The sequence below is a fragment of the Plasmodium gaboni genome, chromosome 6, assembly GCF_001602025.1.
Source record: "Plasmodium gaboni strain SY75 chromosome 6, whole genome shotgun sequence".
NCBI lineage: Eukaryota > Apicomplexa > Aconoidasida > Haemosporida > Plasmodiidae > Plasmodium > Plasmodium gaboni.
Genome location: NC_031486.1, coordinates 976,681 through 999,033, shown reverse-complemented (window position 1 = coordinate 999,033; position 22,353 = coordinate 976,681). Strand labels below are relative to the sequence as shown.

The following is a 22,353-nucleotide window of genomic DNA, read 5'->3' as shown; positions in this document are numbered from 1 at the left end:
TTGGATAAATATAATGATAAAGTAAATAATGGTGATACAAAAAATAGTGAGAACGGAAAAATATATATGGACGATAAAAAATATTATAATGATGAACTAAAAAATAGTGATTATTCAAAAAATAATGAAGAAAGCAATTATCTTAGTTTATCCAAAGAACCAGATGATATTTTGTTGCCTTCAAGAAATTATGAAAAAGATATTTCATCTTGTGTAAAGAAAAATCGTTTTTCTGTTTTAAGTGAGGCTCATAAAGAAGAGAAAGTACTAAGCAATCAACGTAAATTTAAACATTTCGATTTAAACCAGAAGATTTTAAAAAGCGATAGAAGAAAGAAGGGTATATTAGAACAATGGAGACAAAAATCTCATAAAAGTATGCAATGGCCTGTGATATTAGATTTGTTGGTTCCATCATTTAGCAGAGGATCATATAACGAGTGTAATAGAATGATATCTAATATGGAATCATCATTATTTTCAGTGCAAAATTATGGATGGATGTTATTAAAATTGTTGCATATAATTATTATCAAATTCCGGAGTCTAACACCATTGAAAACTATAATGAGAGAAATAGATGAAAAAAATAGAAATAGTAGTAATAATAGTAAAAATAATCTGAAGGATAGTAATAATATCAACAATAACAACAATAATAATAATAATAATAATATTAATTGTTATTATACGAATCAGTGGAATGGTTCTAATATTAAGGATCCATTTGAATATAATTACTGGTTCACACAACCCATGGAATATGCTCTTTCATTTACTTTAACTGATATTACTAAAAGCATATGTATATGGTATTTAAGATATAACCGTAAATTGATAATGAATTCGTCTAGTTTTTCAGAAATTATCAAAAATTCTATGAATACTTTATGGATAGAGAGTGTTTTACGATTAATAGCTTTACAAATATGTTTAGGAGTAAAACCATTAAATGATAGTCGATATGTGGTTCCATTTTTGTATCACATGCTTACTATCTGTCAACCATTGCTTCGAGAAGTTCATATTAGTGGTGACTATTTGAAGAAAAAGCTTTTCGTAGGAAATAAAATGTTATATTATTCGAATAAGAATAATTCATTTTTACAGATAAAATGTACACATTGTCATAAATCTGTTTGTATGTCTTCTAGAAGCATGAGTTCTAAGGTGTCTCAAATGGAAACACCTTTAAAGAGTATAAGGAAGGGCAATTTATCTGAAGTGTCTTCGAAAAAATCCTATTTAAATGGTCACACGTATAGTAATAATGACAATTATGATAATTATGAAAATGACAATTGCGATAATTATGATAATGACAATAATAATAATAATGACAATAATAATAATGACAATGATAATGACAATAATAATAATGACAGTAATAATGACAATGATAATGACAATAATAATAATGACAATTATAATGACAATTGTGATATTTCCAAAAATGACAAGGGTGTTAAAGGATATATTCACTCAGAACGAGTACAAAAGAAACAGAAAAAAACAAAACAGAAAATTATTAAAATGAAAATGTATAACCTTTCTGAAAATGAACATGAAGAAATATTAGATAATGTCATTACAGGAATTATTATTTATCATCAATTAGTACAAAATAATAATCAGCACATTAATAAAATGATGATTTTACAAAACTTGAAAGGTTTTAAAATAAAAGAAGAATATTACACAAATGAAAACCATTATTGGGCTTTATGTATCCAACAATATAAAAATTCACCCTTATATACATTACCATTGAAAAATCTGAATAAATCTATAAAACACAACAACAGAAATATATTTCAAACGACAAACATGAACGAATCAGATGATTCCTCTTGTTATTATTGGTCTGTAAGTGGTGATCCAGTATATAATATTTATGGAAATGCTAAAGCAATATCAGACGTACAATTAGAAATATGTGCTCATAAAAAGTACGATTCAAATGTACGATCTTATCTTAAAAAAAATAACTTCGAGTTAGAATTTTCCATAAATACTCATATGAATGATGTAGTAAATATTTGGATTAAAAGAAAGTCAATTATAATAAATAAAGAATTGATAGAAATTACCGACCATCATTCAATTTCACCTTTCACGAAGGGGAATACAAAGAAAGAGATGGAAAAAAATGAAGATGAAAAAATAAAAAATAAAGGAAAGAATAAAACCAAGACAAATGATGATAAAAAGAAAAATAGTACTATTAATAATAACAACGATGGTTACGATAGGAATTATAAATATGATGCTTATAAGGATGAGGAAAATCACGGTACTCATAAGGAAGCAAATAAAAAATACTCAAATGAGAATACAAACATGGAATATTCATCAGAAGATTTTTGTGCTTGCACGAAGGTGTACACAGATGAAGATTATTCAAATGATGATTATAGTAATGGTTATAATAATAAAAATATGTATTCAGATGATAAAAGAAATAAGGACAATTACGATCATGGAGACAATAATTTGAATTATAAAAAATTAAAATTAATTAGCTGGAATTTAATACAAACAATTCTTTGGGGAATATTAGTTTCTGGAGAAAATGTTCAAATGGAAAATTCGGATCAAGTTATTTCTGAAAGTACTACTAAATATATCAAAAAGAAAATATGTAACATACAAGATGAAATAGATGCTAATGGAAATAATCAAAATGATTATAAGGATTATAAATATGCCTTTTATAAACTTCAAAGAAAAAGTTTAATTGAATCTATATTAAAAATGATTATGTCTGTTTTAATAAAATTATGTAACATTATAAAATTATATAATGATTTAACTAAAAATAAAAAGGGCTCTTTTTATATTTGTATTAATAATACAAAAATTAGTTTGAAACAAGTAAAGGATTGTGAAAGAATGATAACAGATTTTATGTATGCATTAATAAAATGTGTACAAAATTCTTCTACGGCTGCTGTTACTCTTCTTAGATGTTTCTTATTTGGTCAAGATAATCCTACTTATCGTTTTAGAAAATTAAATAAATTGCAAATCAATTGCAAATTTTATAGATTGATTACTGAATGTATAAAAAAAGCTCCTAGTGACGCAGATGATATAAGTATTTTTTTTAATACATATTTAGATAAAAGAAAAACATTGATGAATAATGATAATGATAAAATAAATACCAAAACAAATAAGAAAACAAAAAAAGAAAAAAGGACTAAATCGTATAAAAATCAAATGTATGATGAAAATGGAACGATGGAGAATAATTTTAAAAATAATATGGGTGACTTGAAATGGAATGAAGAAGAGGTCCTGGTAGCTCCATCAAAGGATAAATCAAAACATAATAATAATAATAATGATGATAATATTAATAAGGATAATATTAATTATGTTGACGACGAATACGCTTATAATAATAATAATAGATGCATTAAATATAAAGGAATGGATTTGAAAATGACCAACTTTTTCTTCAAATATTATGATACTAATATGAAAAAGAATTACAACGAAAGCAAGATACATGGATTCTTCTTATTAAGATGTTTACCTCCAATAAAAATGTTTCCGAAACAATTGGTTCTTCAAGAAACTCAGAAATTGTTTAAGAATGAAAATTATTTTCTGTTTAACTCTAAAAAGGATGGATTATATAATAATGACAAAAATGAAAGTTTAAATAAAAATAGAAATAATAATAATAATATTGATAATAATAATAATGATGATAATATTAATAATAATAATCATAATAATAGTAATAACAGTAATAGTAATAACAGTAATAACAGTAATAATAGTAATAATAGTAATAATAATAATAATTATTATTATTATTATAATAATAATGATTATCAGATAGGAGAACATAATAATATGCAAGTACATACCAGTTCAAAAGAAAATACATTATATCCTGATGATTATCATCATGTGGATATAGGTACCACAAATAATGAAGGAAATTCTCAATGTAATAGCATAAATAATATTTTAGGATTAATACCTAGAATATCATATAGAAATCATCCATTTGATGATTTACCTCAATCTGAATTTTTCATGTGTAGTCGACCTTCAGACGATTTTGAAGCTCATATGGAAGGTCGTGTTTTGAGAGTATTAAGAGGATTAAATTTAGGAGGTGTAGTTTTATGTCTAGCACCTTTGACCTTCCCAGCTTTACATGTTGGGCCCAATGAAGTAAATGATATAATTAATTTCCGTATACAAACAAGAGGTCGTTTTGGTGTAACTGTAGCGCCAGCTGAATGTGTTCTATCTAATGTGTCTGAAGTATTTGATAGAAATGATGTAGTTGGATTTAGAACTAATATGTGTCCTCCATTTAGGCATGATGTATTTGCAGCAAATGTGCAATATGAATTAGGTGATTTGCTCAGTGTAAAATTTAATGTAGAAGATCAACAAAATCAAAAATGTTTAAGAACGGAGCTCATGGTTTCAGGAGTAAGTATTGGATCTGTATTAGAAGTATTATTTGAAGCTGATTCGCAAATCGAATTTGAGAGGAGAATGAATTTGATATTTATTTTCCAGGACCCTTTAACTATTGTTTATGAAGGTCCAACATTTACTATGCAATATGTAGATCCAAATAAGAATAATGCAAATAATTTTAGGAATGACAAGAAAAATGCAGATGAAGAATTTTTAAATCAATTTTATTCCTTATCCGGATATGATAAGAAAGATATTAAAAAGGAGATACAAAAAATTAGATTGAAGAAAAACGAATTTTACGAATCGGTTAAACTTTATCAATCGATACTTGAATCAGATAATGAAATATTAAAAGATTTAAAACATGAAGTTATTATAAGAATGAATACTAGCTTGACAAATATTGTATCTTACTTTAAGCATCTATCATCTAATGGTGTACTATTTAATTCTGAAAATGATTATTATTGTCACGACACAGATGATACCGTATCAAGGGGGATAACAACAACAGGAAAAAATTTATATAATATAAATGATAATAATAAAATTAATGAGAGACATGAATTAATATCATTAGATACATTTTTATCTAATAATGAGAAAAAAAAAAAAAAGAATAATATGAATGTATTAAATAACGAAGACATCAAAACTAAAGGAGGAAAAAAAAAGAAAAAAATGAATATTCATTTAAGCAGTGATAAAGGGGAACATAAAGATGAACATAAAGAGGAACATGTAGATGATGAAGAAGAATATGTAGATGGAATAAAACAGGAAAAGCATACATATTATGATCATAGTAATAATTCTTTACTTTATAATGAAAATAAAGATAATAGGGTTAATAATTATTTTTCCTTTGGTAATAATGAAGATGGGAATAGGGATATATTTTCCTATTCAGAGGAAAAAAATTATAATATTATTACATATGATAATAGTCAAATTACTAGTTCGGACAAGAATAATTATAACAATGGGGGAAAAATAATAGAAAAGAAAAATTTTAAAGATGATTCAATTATGAGTAAGCATCAGAATGATACTAAAGAAGAAGACACTTCTTTGGATTTATATGCAGACTCTTCTATTTATGTAAATACGAACAAAAAGTATAGGAGTCGTGTGGATATACATAAAACCATTAGAGAAGTATTATCTATTATATGTGTATTAGGATTAAATATAAATGGAGAACCAAAAGAAAATAAAAAGGAAAATAAAAATGAAAATTTTTCGGATGACACAAATTGTATATTTGATGAGCTTCCATGGTTATCTAGCTTATCTGATTTGAAGAATTCAGTGACATATAATATGGATAGAAAATGTCTTGAATTATTTTTTTGCAATTTGGTTGACATTATATGTATGGATGTATTTTTAGTGTCTATCCTAAATTTTGTTACCCACAAAAATGGTGAAAATAATCATAAGTGTACTAGGGATAAAGATAATAATGTGAGTTTTAAAGACAAAAGGAATTATAAGAAAATATTACAAAAAACGAGTGAATTAGATTCTGAATATTACCTTAATGAAGAATATAATGATGAGTTTTTTGAAAGTAGAAAAGATTCCTCTTATTTCCCTTCCCGAAGCAAAAATGACAATATTAATATGGATAGAATACAAAATTATAATATTCAAAATGGTGATAATAGTAGCATTGGTGATAGTAAAGTGAACTTTAATATTGATGTAAATAATAATGATAATGATAATGATAATGAAAATGAAAATAGTAGTAGTAGTAATAGTAATTGTAATAGTAAGGACTCATTAAGAATGCACACACGGAATATGCGAAAAAATATTAACAGCAGCAGCGAATCGGGAAACACAAACGGAAATAATGGAAATTCACTAAGGAATTCTATTTTTATGGAAGAAAATGAAACGAAGGAATCTTATAGGAACAAAAGAAGAGGATCGTTAAGCAAAGATAAAAATGATGATGACTTGTCAAATGATGAAAAAGACGAAATATATCATAAAGATAGAAATAAAAAAGAAAGACATAGTGATGACAAGAACAAAATAAAAAAGAACAAAGCATATAAAAATAAAAAGCAAAAAAATAAAACATCGAAGGCAAACAAAATGAATAAAAATTCGTTGTATGGATATACCTTATGTTTGATTGGAACAAAATCAATTATGTGTTGTTGTATTATATTAAGAACATTATTAGAGATGAATTCAGATGGGTATTATGAACCAAATGAAAAGGTGTATGCCTCTTGTAAAAGGTTGTTGAATTTTATAAAATTATTCTTCTTTATTGATATAGGAATAAGTGATGTATTGATAAAATACTTTGCTGAGAAAAATATGATGATGGATATGAATTTCTTATTTGACAAAAGGGAAGAGAAAAAATATGGAAATAATAATAGTGAAATTTGTAGCACATCATCATTTCTGAATAGTTTTGTAAAGACCACAAATGGAAACAATAAAAATAATAATAATAATAATAAAAATAAAAATGAAAATAATAATAATAATCATAATAATATTGATAAGGATTATATAAACTGGAAAGGGGATGTAGCCTTTGATAATCAAAGGTATCATGATAATATTCATACAAATGATTTATTAAATAATAAGGAAGAGCATCAATCAAGTTATATTTTAACAAACGGAAAGAACAAAGATACAAAAGATGTTGTACAAAATGAATATATAAATATATTAGAAATAGTAAATTATTGTGGTATACCGAATAACTTTCTCGAATATTTTGATATATCTACTCCGACAATTAAAAATCAGCAAGTAATAGCACAAAATGATAGTTTTGATTTATGGATATATATTATGAACCTATTAATTTGTTTTAATAGTCAAAATAAATATTCCTTAAGCTTCCCTCAAAGTATTAACCAACTCAATGAAAACTCCATAAAAAATACACTGTTTGATCTAGAATATTCCAATTCTTATTTTTCTAACAAAATATTGCGTAAAACTGTTAAATTCTATGCCTTATGGTTATTAAAAAAATATATAATAGATATGACATGTGTTATGGCTTCTTTGGTTCCAAAACTTTTTATTGATGAGTTAGAAACAAATTTGATGAAAATAAATGAAGGTGTAAGAAATGGTGAAGAAATAGAGAACATGAGGAAAGTTCAAAACAAATATATAAATTCACAGGATTCAGCAAATTATAATAGTGTTAATACAAAAGAAATGAATCATAGAACACTTGTATCAAAATGTTTTGAAAATGAGAAAACAAAATTAGATGACGTTTTTAGTAATAAAGAGGGTCATCAAATGGTGTATGATTCTTTTGATGATAAGAAGGATGTGTTGCACAAAATAAATCACGCCCAAATTAGTGAAGAAAAGAACAATACCAAAAATAATAATAATAATAATAATAATATTTGTAATAATTGTAATAATATTTATATTAATAAATATTCTTGTTATAATGATAAAGAGGAATATCAACACGAATCGTTATGGATCAATAATGATCATCATAATAAAACAGAAAGAAATTTTAATGACAAAATTATGCCTGTTAAAAAGATATATAATCCTAAATATAGAAAAGCAAACAAAGCAGAACATATAGGCCAATTACTCAATGCACAATTAAGAAATAAAGAAGAAATATTAAATATATTTAGTATTATATATTTGTTTCGAATATGTATATATTACCTTGGTAGAAGTAAAGATTTCCGAAAAGAAGATTACTGGCAAAACTTTCAAGGACAATTAAGAAATGCAAAAATTAAAGAAAATGTCTACAAACTGCTTAATGAAAAGAGTTGTAAATCGTCTTTACTTTTTGGATGGCAGAGAATATTTTATCAATGTGTTGTATCATGGGATGATGAAAAACTAGTAAACCAATTATTAATAATAATACAATCAGAATTGTTATATCATTTAATTGGATCTGTTGCTCAGAGTATGTCACAAAAGAGAGTTAAAGTAGAACAGTTTTATGCAATTTCCCCTTCTGTTCATGTTGCTCATTGGATGATAGATACTTTTGTTCGACATCCATTATGTCCATCTAAAATAAGATCTTGTTGTATTACACCTATGACAGTAACCTCTTTATTTGGATTAATTATGAATGGTAATAGACTTCCAATCTTTTTAGGAATCGATGTATGTAGATTAGTGTACTGGTGTTGTGTAGTATATATTTTACAGAATAATCAAGTGCATAAGCATCACAAGAAATTAAATAACATTGATATGTTAAATCAGTTGAACATATATATGGAAGAACCTTTGAATAATGAATGGGAAGATGCTGCGTGTGTCCATAAAAATGAAATTACTAAACGTTATCATAATACAAAAATTTTTAAGCAGCATAATGATTATTTCACCACCAGAGGAAAAATGCAAAAAGTAAATTGTAATTACTACTCCTTCTTAAGTTATGTATTCCACTGTGTAAATATATGTGGTTCGTCAGTTATTAATCAAATAATAAGTTTTAATAATAACGACTCTGGCTACAAGAATAATGCAAATAAAAATAAAGGGAACGACAATATAAGTAACAACAACAACAATAATAATAATAATAATAATATGAATGGAAGTAGTAGTAATAATAATAATAATACGAATGGTAATAGTAATAATAATAATAATAATAATATGAATGGTAGTAGTAGTAGTAATAATAATAATAATAGTAATAATAACAATAATAACAATAATAATAATGTAAGAAATACTAATAATGAACATGTAAATAATATTATTGATAACTTAAATAATAACATTAATGATATACTAAACTGCATGCAGAATTCATCCAATAATAGAGTTCTAAATAATCATTTCAATGGTGTCAGTAGTGTTAGTAATGAAACTATTTACAATTTAAATATAAACAATAGAAGAAGCAGTCATAATATTTCATCTAACAATATTAATAATACAAATACATTACAAGAAAATACAGAAACAAATAATACATGTAATGCTAACAATTTAGGTGCTATGAATTCTTTATATTTAAATGGAACTAATGGAAATATAAAAAATGAAAAGATATTATTACACAACTTTTCAAACTTTGATTTAGTGGAGAATAAAGAGCACAGTGTTTATAATTCTATGAAGATGAATGCTTCCTTACTAGTTCATTATTTTGCTTGTGCTGCATATTACATTAAAAGAGCTGATGTATATAATATTATGAATTATTATAACGAGAACACACATGCTAATTTTAAACAATACTGTTTATATTTATATGTTGTGGATCATGTGTCAAAAATATATTCAAAGTATATTAAAAGAAAAATGAATTTAAAAAAAAAAGGAGTTAAAAAGGATGATCAGCTAATGACATCATCTTTTTTCTCTGACGTTATGAAAAAGGATCCAAATGAAAAATCTCATATGTCATATGACGATTACATGAATAATAAATGTGACCATAATAATAATAATAATAATAATAATAATAATAACAATTTGGTGAATAACGAAAACGATTTCATCGTAAGGAAGGACTCCAAAATTAGCAACAAAAATTACAGTTTCCTTTCAGATTATAAACATTCAGATAAAACCAAATGCAGAAAACATACATATGATGATTGTTATAAAGGTCATTATCCTGAACTTTTTGTTGATAATGTACTACATCTCCCAAAAAAACTTTCTGCAAATATTATTATCAATATTAACGAAAAAATACATCATATATCATCTTCTAATTCCAACACGATTAAAATCAAAATAAGAGATATGTTTATATTGCCAAAACAAAATGATAAATCTCTTATTCACAAAGGAATTTTCAGTACTCACCATAATAAACCATTCTATGATAATGAAGAAAAAAATATTGTTGAATATACAAAAAAACAATCATACGCTGACAATGTTGTTAATGATAAAAACAAAAATGATTTTACATATAATGAGAACAAAGATAAGTTTGATGAAAAAAGTAACTGTAATCTGAAACAAAAAATTAACCTTTTAAATAATGAGGAAAAGGAAAAACTCGAAAAGGTTACTCAGAAAATTTTTAAGCATCCTAATATCATTTTTAGTGCGGATAATAACTTTAATTACATTTTGAATGAAATAAAATTTAAGAAAATACAAGAATTTGTGTATCTTAACTCAAATGTGATAGATGAAAAAGTAGATATAGATACTATAGAAAAGATTACATTAGGTTCATATATTGAATTAACTGATATATACAATTTACCTGGATCCTTTTTCTTAATAGGTAATTCAGAATTATATTCAGGTTCCTCTAATTTATGTTCATCATCTTTTACCATAAGTCTAATATTGGTTGATAATAATGTGGATAATATGTCCAATGGTAATTTCAACAATTTCCCAAATATTGAAATTGGAGTCATAAATAGAAAAAAATATTATGAAGTAAAACTGGAAGAAGATGATATAGAAATAGAAGATGAAGACTTAGAAAGAGATGAAGCGGATAGGAGTGAAAACCTACATGATGAGAAAGATAAAGTAGGACAAATAAAAAGTGAAAACAAAAAAGAAAAAGATGATAAAGAAGCATGGTTACATTATGATGATGGAAAGGATATTAATATTAAAGTCAAAAAGTTTAGTAATTGCAGAATATCAAAGAATGAAGAAGATAATAACACATATCTTTTAAGGAATAAGGAACTATTAAGTGAAAAAAATATTACATCTAAGAATAGTAAATATTTATATGACAAAAAAGTTGTTGATGAATCATTAAAGTGCACAAGAAAAAAATCATTTTCTAGTCGAAGCAGAAAAAATGAAGATGAATATGAAGGTACAGAAAAGAGGCATTCAAGTAATATTACAACGGATATAAATAAAATGCCTCATATGAGTTTAACAAAATATGTAAATAATGAGGAAATAGAAAAAGGTAAAACAACTAGGGGTAATAAACGTGTTCAAAATGTAAATGAAAAAATAAGAAATACAAGGAATGGTAATAATATAAAGGAAGATAATATATATAATGAAAACAACAACAAAAATGATAATACTATTAATATTAACAATAATATGGTGAGTGGTAATAAAATATTTCAGGAACCTTTATCTGATATAACCATGAAGAATTCAAGTAGTAACGTTTTTCATAATAAATATGCACATCTTAATAAGACTAATTATATAACCTTAAATATTTCTGATGGTAGTGTGAATTCAAAAGGATTTGATTGCACTGACAATAACATTGAAAATATGAAAGAATTATTAACAAACAAAATGTCAGGTATTTTAAATATTACAGTACAGGTAGTTGGGAAAAAAATATTATGGTTTGCAAATAATACACTAATTTTTTGTAAAGATTTTTCTTATGAAATGAAAGAGTTTCTACCATTCTTAAAAGTTTCTCCAATAGAAAGTAAAAAAATACCAAAAAATATTGATTTCAATAAACCGTCTGTACATATGAAATTTACAGAAATGAATGAAAAAACATTTGTTTCTCCTTTATCAAGCTTTTATTTTAAGTTTGAAAATATTCATAAGTTGAAATATGAAAATGATAGTATAAATGCGAATAAGTTGTGGAGTAAATGTTTATGGAAACCTATGTTTTTTATATTGCCTGATGTTAATAATAGTGGTGACAATAATGTGGACGTCCCAGGAACTTCAACACAAGTAAATGTGCATAATAATAATAATAATAATAAAAATAATAGTGATAATATGGGGAATAATACGAATGATACGAATTTTATAAATCATGCTAAAATAAAAAATATGATACCTTCCATTATACCACAATCAGCCAATGAAATAGTTATAAAATATAATAAATATCATAATACATATGGAAATATAGAATATGAAGACCAATTCGCAAATACTGTATTTGTTAGCCCAAATATCCAAATAAAAAGTGAACCTATAAATATTACTTATTATATGTACTGTAAGAATGTCCATGGAAAAAGATACAAATTACTTTGCATGGAAAATATAAAGAATATCAGAACTATATCAATTAAGAATTATTACGGTTTTATAGATTTATGCAATCAATTTAAACATAGCGAGAAGCATACATCTAATAGTATGGAAAAGAAAAACACAAATAATAATAATAATAATAATAATAATAATAATAATAATAGTAATAATAATGTGAGCTATAGTAATCATAATATGTATCAGGTACAACAGAAACCTTATTCTAAAATATTTGATACAAGAAAAAATGTAGAAAGAGAAAATTCAAATAACAAAGCTGATTTGGTATTGAAACAACATTTGAATAGAATAATAAATAAAGGTGAAGATGTAAGAATTAATAATAAGAGTACTTTGGATATATGCAACAAGTTGTTATTATCAAATGAGTGTAAAACGAATGAAAAGAAGAAAAAAACAGGAAGTAATAATATAGGATCAAATACTAATATGCATGAATTAAGTGATAATAATAGAGGACAATACACCTCGTATTATAACGAACAACTTGTTACAGATACTTTAAGCAAAAATGTTATACATAGTAATTACATAAATGATTATTTTACCTTAAATAGTGAAAATAAAAATAACTCCTCCAATAATAATAATAATAATAATAGTAATAGTCATTGTAATAGTCATTGTAATAGTAATAGTAATAACAATGTACATATTAAATACAAATTAAACCAAATACCTAAAATCAGAAAACATTTTCATAATAACATAAAATATAGCTCCATACAAGAAATTAATGACAACTCTCAATATAGTAATAAGAATATTATAGACGAAAAGAAAACAAAGGAATATTCAAATGATACTTATAATGCAAAGAAAAATCAAGGACATTATATGTTAGATCCTACGAACGAAAAAGAAACAATATATGATAATAAAAATAATGATCATGGTTATTCAAATAATTTCCTTGATGTTAATAATTCACAACAGAAACATGTAGATAATAAAAATGCATTGAAAGACAGTATTACATGTTATGATATGGATAAAATGAAAGATAAACAAAATGAGAATTTCTCAAATGATTCTAGTAATTATTCTATGTATTATATAGGATGTAAAGAATTTAAATTATGTGTTGATTCATATGATTCAATATTTCCAGCAAAACCATTTATATTTAATTGTACAGTTAATTTTAAAGAGGAAGAAAATTATTATCACAAAAAAAATGATCTTACAAATTCTTTTGGTATTATATGGGGTATATATCGTTGGTTATGGAAAAGTAATGGAAAATTTATATGCCCATTTAGATTACCTTTATGTGTTTCTGAATTTCCATCTGAAAAAATTGAAGAATGTGAAATAGATGTGGTTGGATATAAATCGAATGATAATCTATGCATTGAATTTCAACCTTTATATCAATGTTTATTATTTTATAAGAATGGAACTTATCAATTTGGATTTAAGTTTGATTCCTTTTACAATTATAGAAATTTTAAAAATACATTCTTGAGTGAACAGAATGGAGATATGAATATGGATCGAGACCACCAAAATATATCCAAATTGTCTTATTCTAGTAGTATAAGCAACGCAAATTTTAATGATAACTTTTTTGTAAAGAGGTTTGCACATAACAAATATGAACATGTATCAATAGAGAAGAATGACATACAAAAGATGAATAAAAAGAAAGATGATAAGATGAATAATTATGATGATAATATGGATAATAATGATAATAATATGAATAATAAAGATAATAATATGAATAATAAAGATAATAATATGAATAATTATGATGATAATATGAATAATTATGAAGATATAATAAACAATTACCTTGATAGTATGAATAAGGATCATGTAGTTCCACAAAATAATTTAACATTAAATTCAGAACACAATACTAAGGTAAATGTTTCTAATTTCTTCCCTATTTCAAATATGTATACAATTTCGAATGAACGAAAGAGTGGAAATAAAGGGAATGGAACTAATAGTATGGTAAAGGAGCGTGCAGAACGACGGGGAAGGAATAAAGGAATGAATAATAATAATAATAATAATAATAATGATGGTAATCTTGATAATATTGATAATATTGATAATAATGATAATATTGATAATATTAATAGTTTTTATAATAAGGATAGAAATATACCATATGATAATTTGAAACAAGAAAAACAAAACGATAGTGTTATAAGAATTAAAAATCATGTAAACATGATTAAATTATATAACTGTTTATTACTAAACGATTGTGAAAACGTTTCCTCTATTTTGACAAATAACCCAGAATTATTATCTAAATCAAATGAAAATATGTCTGAAATAACTTTTGAACATTATCAAATGAATTCAGATGATTTCCCTTACGAACTTATTTCATCTATGAAAAATATAATGCATGAAAAATATTTGACTCCATTGATGTTAGCCTGTAGAATTGGATGTGAAGAGTGTGTACAAAATATTATTGAGAAAGGTAAAGTGAACCCAAACAAAAGTTGTCATAAAATAGAAAAGGAGACTCCTTTAATGGTTGCTGCACAAAATGGACATAGCAGAATTGTTTGTATGTTGATTTGTGTATATGGTGTTCAAGTAAATAAAAAGGATATTAAAGGAAATACTGCTCTTCATAAAATATTATTGAATTCTTCCAATACACAAGGAAAGAAAAATTCTACTATGAAAATTGTTCAATTGTTATTAAAACTTGGAGCTGATCTAACTATTAAGAATAAGAAGGGTATATCTGTGGAAGAACTTGTACAAAAAAAACTTATAAAAAATGAAAAAATTGAAAATCTCTTAAATATATGGATAACATTAATAATAAAAAATAAGAAAAAACATGAAGGGCGTTATATTCCTAGGAATATCATACCTGGATTGCTTTCTAATTGTTCCATAGTTGTTGGATTTCCAAAAGGTACAAATGGTAATGTACCAAATGAATGTGGAGTAAAAATAAATTCGTTTGTAGTAGCTGGAGAAGAATTAGTGAATGTAAGGTATCACAAAGAAAAAAAAACGAAATATACATTTGATGATAATAATGTATACAATAATGTACATAATAATGTACATAGTAATAGACCCAATGATGTACATAATAATACACACAATAATGTATACAATAATGTATGTAATAATGGTGATTATAAAAATGATCTTAATAAAGAGGATGATACTTGTTATATTAATTTTAATTATGACAAGTTGAATTATAATTATAACAAATGGAGAGTAAGGACCAAGGAAGAGGAATATTTTAGCTGTGATAATTCATCTAGTAACTCTTCTATATCCAAATTTGGTAATTTAGAAAAGAAAATAATAGAAGATCATGAAAAATATAAATTCTCAAAATATGGAAGATATCCTAATGGGCTATGTTATAAAGGAGAAAAGAATAATACACACTATAACAAAGGTTTTGAAGGTATGAACTCTTTAGAATTTGATGCTTTCTCTAGATGTAAAAATATGTATGGTGATATATATGATAAGCAAAATGAAGAACAATTATTGTACAACAATATTAAAGATGATGAAATAAATTATTCCAATGATAATATTAAACCGTACCTTAAGGATGAAGAAGAAAAGGACGATGATGAGTACCAAAAGCCATATGACAAGAAAGTAATTAATAAAAATGATAATTGTGATATAAATAATTGCGATGATATAAATAATTGCGATGATATAAATAATTGTGATGATATAAATAATTGTGATGATATAAATAATTGTGATGATATAAACAATTGCGATGTTAAAAATAACTGTGATGATAAAAATAACCGTGATGATAATACTATCTTGTCGGTAGGAAAAAAAGATAAAAGAAATAAAAAAGTCATGAATACTAGTAGTAATGGTAAGAGAACAACATCAAAAAATTCACGTAACCTGTCATCAGGAAAAAATATAAAATGTAGTAAAAATTCAACTTATAATAATGAAAAATACTATTCTAAGGAAACAAATAGAAATTTAGAAAATCATGCCATACCTATGGATCATAAGGATAGTGTAGATGAAACATTTGTATTCATCGAAAAACAAAAGAGAAACAATAAAAGTAACACAGATGATCTAATGACTTATAATCCTGTTATTCACAACAAAGAAAACATATTAAATTATATATTAGTCCACACATATATTGATGGAAAATTTGGAACAAGATCGGCTTATAACCATGATATGGAAACAGAGCACGGAAAGGATAATATATTTGAAGCGAGAAATAAAAAAAATAAAGCATTGAATAGCAACATGAGCAACAATAATAATAATAATATCAACAATAATATTAACAATAATATTAACAACAATATCAACAATAATATCAACAATATCAACAATAATATCAACAATAATTATAATAATTATTATTATGGTAAATACCAAGATTTTTATATGCTTAGAAAAGATAAGAAGAAGAGGAAACATCTCATACTTTCAAACCTTCAAAATAACCTATTCAATTATCACGATTTGAAATATAGTTTAATCGAATTTATAAATAAATCAGGAGTATTCTCTGATATTATTAAGGGTCATAGTTATTTAGATTCAAAAAAGAAAATACCCAAATTTGATGAGTTGAAAAATTCATTAATTGAAGCTAATAACGAATTAGATATAATAAAAGGATTCAAAAAGTTCTTGGAATTATTTGATTTCTTATATATGGATGATAGATTGAAATATTTTCTAAATATTGATTTAAGAAAAAATTTGGAAAATTCTCGTAATTTAATTGATCTTGGTTATATCCTTCTTAAAATCGATAGCTTCTGTTGTATATTCAATAGTTTTAAATTACAGTGGAAAGATAATTCACATGAAGAATGGAAGAAAAAATTATTGAAAGGAATAGGCATATTAAATGAATTTTCAGATATTAAATGGATAACCGATTCCTATACTATTTTTAAGTATGAAGAAGAAATCCTTGAATCGGCATCTTTTATTGATAAGATATTACAAAATGGTAATTATATGGCATTCTATAATAATTTAATGAATATGATTCATGATAAGGATATACATTTAAAAAATGGCTTGTACGATTCTTCTCATATATTTAACGACATGCTTAAAAATATAAATATAGAACATTTTAATAGGGATACAATTCTGTATGATATTTGTTCGAAACAAAATATCTTAAAAAATTATTTTATCCAAGAAAGAAATAAAAAATATGCTATTAATAATAACGACTCTAGGGTAGGAAATGACAAATATAAAAATTATATGAATGAATATTTCGCGAATAAAAAATTGCAAGGTCATAGTAATAATAAGGACATTTATTATTCCATGAACGATTCAGAGGATGAATATATTTATAGTAAAGAAAAAAGATATAAAAAATATCAAACACGTGATAAATATCTATATAAGTCTGATATGAAAGAAGAAATGTATGGAAAATCGAATGAATTATATAATAATAGTTTTAATAATTCAAATAATATAAATAATTATAGCGATTTTTACAATAATGTAGTAGTTAACAGAAAAGATGATAATACATCTGCTGCTGATAGGAAGGATCGCAGTATGACATCTGTTGATTATAAAAATTATATGTATGGAGAGCAGCAACATGGAGACAAGACATATAAAAAAGGAATGTATGATGTAGAGAGGAAGCAAAGTTTGTTTAATAATAGTGAAAAGAATGAACAAAATGATTTAATAAATAAGGTGAGTGTTAATGAAGAAAATGTAAGAAAACCCAAACAAAGAAGTATTCGTAGTAAGAGATTAGAAGATATAATAGATAGAATGTATGAAGATAATGATATAAGTAATAGAGAGAATTCAAAAAATATAGATAGTTTGAATAATAATATTAGTATAAATGGTAGGATTAAATTTCCATCTTATAGTAAAAACCTTTTAGGTTATAGAAATGGAAACTTTTTGCTCAATTATTCTAACAGCATATTTGAAAAAGGAAGAGAAGATGAATCATTAAATAGTCATTCTCCTCTTGTTACTTCGAATTTATTATCGAGCTATTCAAATGAGAGGCATGGAATAAAATTAGCATTTAGAAATTCAGGAGAACAAAGAAAAATGATGAAAAGTAAATATAATAATAATAATAATAAAGATGATGATGGTGATAATAACAATGATAATAATAATGACAATAATAATGACAATAATAACCATAATAATAATAAAATTCAGGAGCAATATAATCATGTTTATGATGTGGATCATCATAAATTTATAGAAAAAGGCCATTATTCGAAAAACACGAATAATATATTATCACCATTAAATAACTACAATGATTTGAATACACAAGAAGAAAATAATAGTTTAGAAAATAATTATAGTTATGAAACCTTTTGTGATGAATATGATAGTGAAGAAAGCGAGTTCGAATTAATGTGTGAATTTCATTTTACTTCGAAACCTGACGAAGAAATAATGATAAGAGAACAATTTAATAAAATATGGCCACAAACATTAGATATGTATATACTTCATATATATGATTTAATAAGTAGTTATATGGATTCTCCTGAAAAAATAAGTTTATTTATTTATCATGCTTTTGATATGGAAAAGATAAAGAAGAAATTACCAAGTAAAAGTTCTCAATTATGGAAAAGAATAAATATGTCTCTTGATGATTTTATAGAAGAAATAAAAAATGTACACAATTATACTATGAGAATTATATATCAAAGTAATTATAAAAGATATGGCATGTTACCTCCAAATTTTAAGAAATATTTTACCTTATCAGAAGAATGTTTAAAAAATATATCTAAAAATAAAATAATTATGAATATGGATTATTATAAGAATTATATTTATGAAGAAAATAAAAAGACGTTTTTAAGAATAATACAAGATCGTATATATCTATTGAATAAATTTAATATTTATTTTGAAAACTGTTTACCAATAACAAGTATATTATTTAACAAACCAGTTATTAATTTAGAAGAACAAGGATTAAGAACCTTAGAATGTCCCTTGTGCTTTTTCATGAGTAACGATTCGTATTTTCCATGGACATTTAAAAGGAGAAATACTTACTTATTACAAAATAATAATAATTCGTGGTTAGTTCAAAAAATGAGGACTGAATCATATGATAATAATAATAATATTATTAATAATAATAATAATAATTGTGTGTCCAAAAATGTATCCATGATAAGTTTATATAACAATACAAACTATAGCAATAATGATAATAATAGTAGTATTGTTGGAAAAAGCAATTACCCAATAAAAGTTGAAGGGGATCATATAAATGAAAATTATAAAAATTATTGTAATGAGAGATGTATATGTGGAAAAAATAGGAAACAAAATGATGACATAAAAAAAATAAAATCAGGAAATGAATACATTATTATGGATTCTATGCAATCTTTAGATAAAAATAGTAATATGTTTAAAAAGGGATCATTTGTTTTAAATAATGGAAAAAATTCCTATAATAGTTATATGGAAATCGAAGACAAAGAATATCTATTTGGAAACATGGACAAATCAAATAATCATAATATATGTCCTGATAATGAAATGAATTATAAAAATAATAATCATGATGATAATTATTATAATTATAATAATAATTATTTATTTGACAGTGAAAGCGAAGAGGAAAATGACATACTTGTTGATTGTGAAAAGTATTGTAAAAATATGTACACTTCGAATAAAATGGTTTTGGCTTTAGGATCTTCTGATTTACCTATACAGTTATCATCATATTTATTTATAAAAAAGTTGTTAAAACATGATATATGTTTAAAATTATGGAAAGAGTGTTTAAAACATATCACGTCTTCTAGTTCTGAGAAATCTAATTTAACATTGAGGATAGATAGAGGTATGGCAGCTACAGCAAAACATATTGCTCATACCATGTGGTATCAAAGTACATATTCTTTATTAAATATAGATACCGATAAATTAAGAGGAAAACCAAGAGATCGACCTTTTATGGTAGTATTTGTTGGAGAAGGAGCTACAGATTTTGGTGGCCCTTTCCATGAATATTTATCTTCTATATCAAGAGAAGTAATGGGGAAATTATCTGATTCTCCAGATAAAAGCTTGCCAGTTTTTCCTTTGTGTATCCCTTGTCCTAATTATACTCAAGCAATAGGTGCTAGACAAGATACTGTAATAATTAACCCTCAAAGCACACCATATGTTGTTAAAGAATGGGATTATATAGGAGAAGTTGATGTTATTGATAATTTAGAAAGTTTCAGATGGCAAATATTAAATATATACAATTCAATAAAGGACATAAAAAAGAAATTACAAAAGGGTGCAAAGGATAGTTATGAAGATTATAAGCAAAAGATGGAGGAAAATGGATCTGATGATGATGGCTTAGAAAATAATATGCAAATAAAAGGTAAATCAAAAAATAAAGGAAAATACAAAAATAAAAATAAAAGGAACAAAATGGATATGGCAAGTGATATTCATAAGGATGGAATAAGCAAGGATAACCATCAAAAGGACGATAATAATAATAATAATAATAATAATTATAATTATAATAATAATAATAATAATGATGATGAAAAAAAAAACACTTGTAATGATAAGAATATTCAAGATATGAATTCAAAAGAGAAAATGTACTTTTATACAAGTAAAAAATCAGTTACCTTTGAGAAGTTAGAGGAAAACGAAAAAATGGATTACCAAACAGAGAATAAATATGAATATCCATTTGTGTGTGAAACATGTGAATATGACAGTGATATATATGAAATAATAAACAATGCTTCATTAAAATCAAGGAAATTATTTATGAACAAAATATGGAAAAAGAAAAAAAGTTTGGATGATGAGAGTGACAAAAATGTAATTCCAAGGGATCCTCAAGAAAGTGAAAATATGCGAGACAATATAAGAAGCAACAATAATAATAGTAATAACAATAATAATAACAATATGAACAGTATTGGGGGTGATAAAAATAACATGAGTGATGGAAAGAAGAAAAATAAATTTAATATAGATTATGATGAGAAAACAATAAAAGCCATGGAATTAGCCATGTATGAATCTTTAGGTAGAGTAATGGGTATGTGTGTATGTATAGCATCCGCATTAAATATATGTTTTAATCCTATTATATGGAAAAAGATTTGTGGTGTACCTCTAGAGTTACAAGATTTGGCTGACTATGATTTTGTTGCAGTAGAAATGTTGAAAACATTGAAAATGTTAAATTCAGAAAAGAGTAATGAATGGAATATGGAACTGAAACAATCATTAGGTGACATGACATTTATAACAGAAGATTCAGGAGGAAATTCGATTGAGTTAATAAAAAATGGAATGAATATACCTATAAATTTTGATAATTTAGGTTTATTTATAAGATTAATGACTAAATGTAAAATGAATGAATCATCTAAAGGAATACGACATTTATTAAAAGGATTTAGTTCCATTATACCTCTAGGAAGATTAAGATTATTATATGACTTTAAAGATGTAGAGCATATGGTTTGTGGAGAAAGAGAAATTAATATAGAGGTCTTAAAAGCCCATACATGGTCTAATGACCTTAACATAAAAGATAAACTTTTTACCGTTTTAGAAGAGTTTACAAATGAACAACTACAATCATTCCTTCGATTCGTTTCAGGTAGATCCAGGTTACCAACAACCAAAAATGATTGGTACATGATAATAGATGTAGAAAATCCAAATAAAAATATTGGTCCAATAGATCAGAGGTTACCTACAGCTGTAACATGTGGTTTCCGTTTATTATTACCACAATATTCTTCATTAGATATTTTAAAAGAGAGGTTATTATATGCAATAAAAAATTGTACGGCCATTGATTTGGATGCATATGTGGTTCACGATCAAATGCAGCTCATGTACGGCGAGTAA

At 24.9% G+C, this 22,353-nt stretch overlaps 1 protein-coding gene across 1 annotated transcript in view; it reads left to right on the top strand.

Annotated features, from left to right (window-relative positions):
• The window catches only part of PGSY75_0628100 (putative HECT-domain (ubiquitin-transferase)), a gene marked incomplete at both ends in the record, with an annotated part of 30,900 nt that extends 8,547 nt beyond the window's left edge, over positions 1-22,353 (top strand). The window contains one exon of the mRNA XM_018784861.1: positions 1-22,353. This exon is cut by the window's left edge and continues 8,547 nt beyond it. Coding sequence (XP_018642915.1) covers positions 1-22,353 — 22,353 coding nt within the window.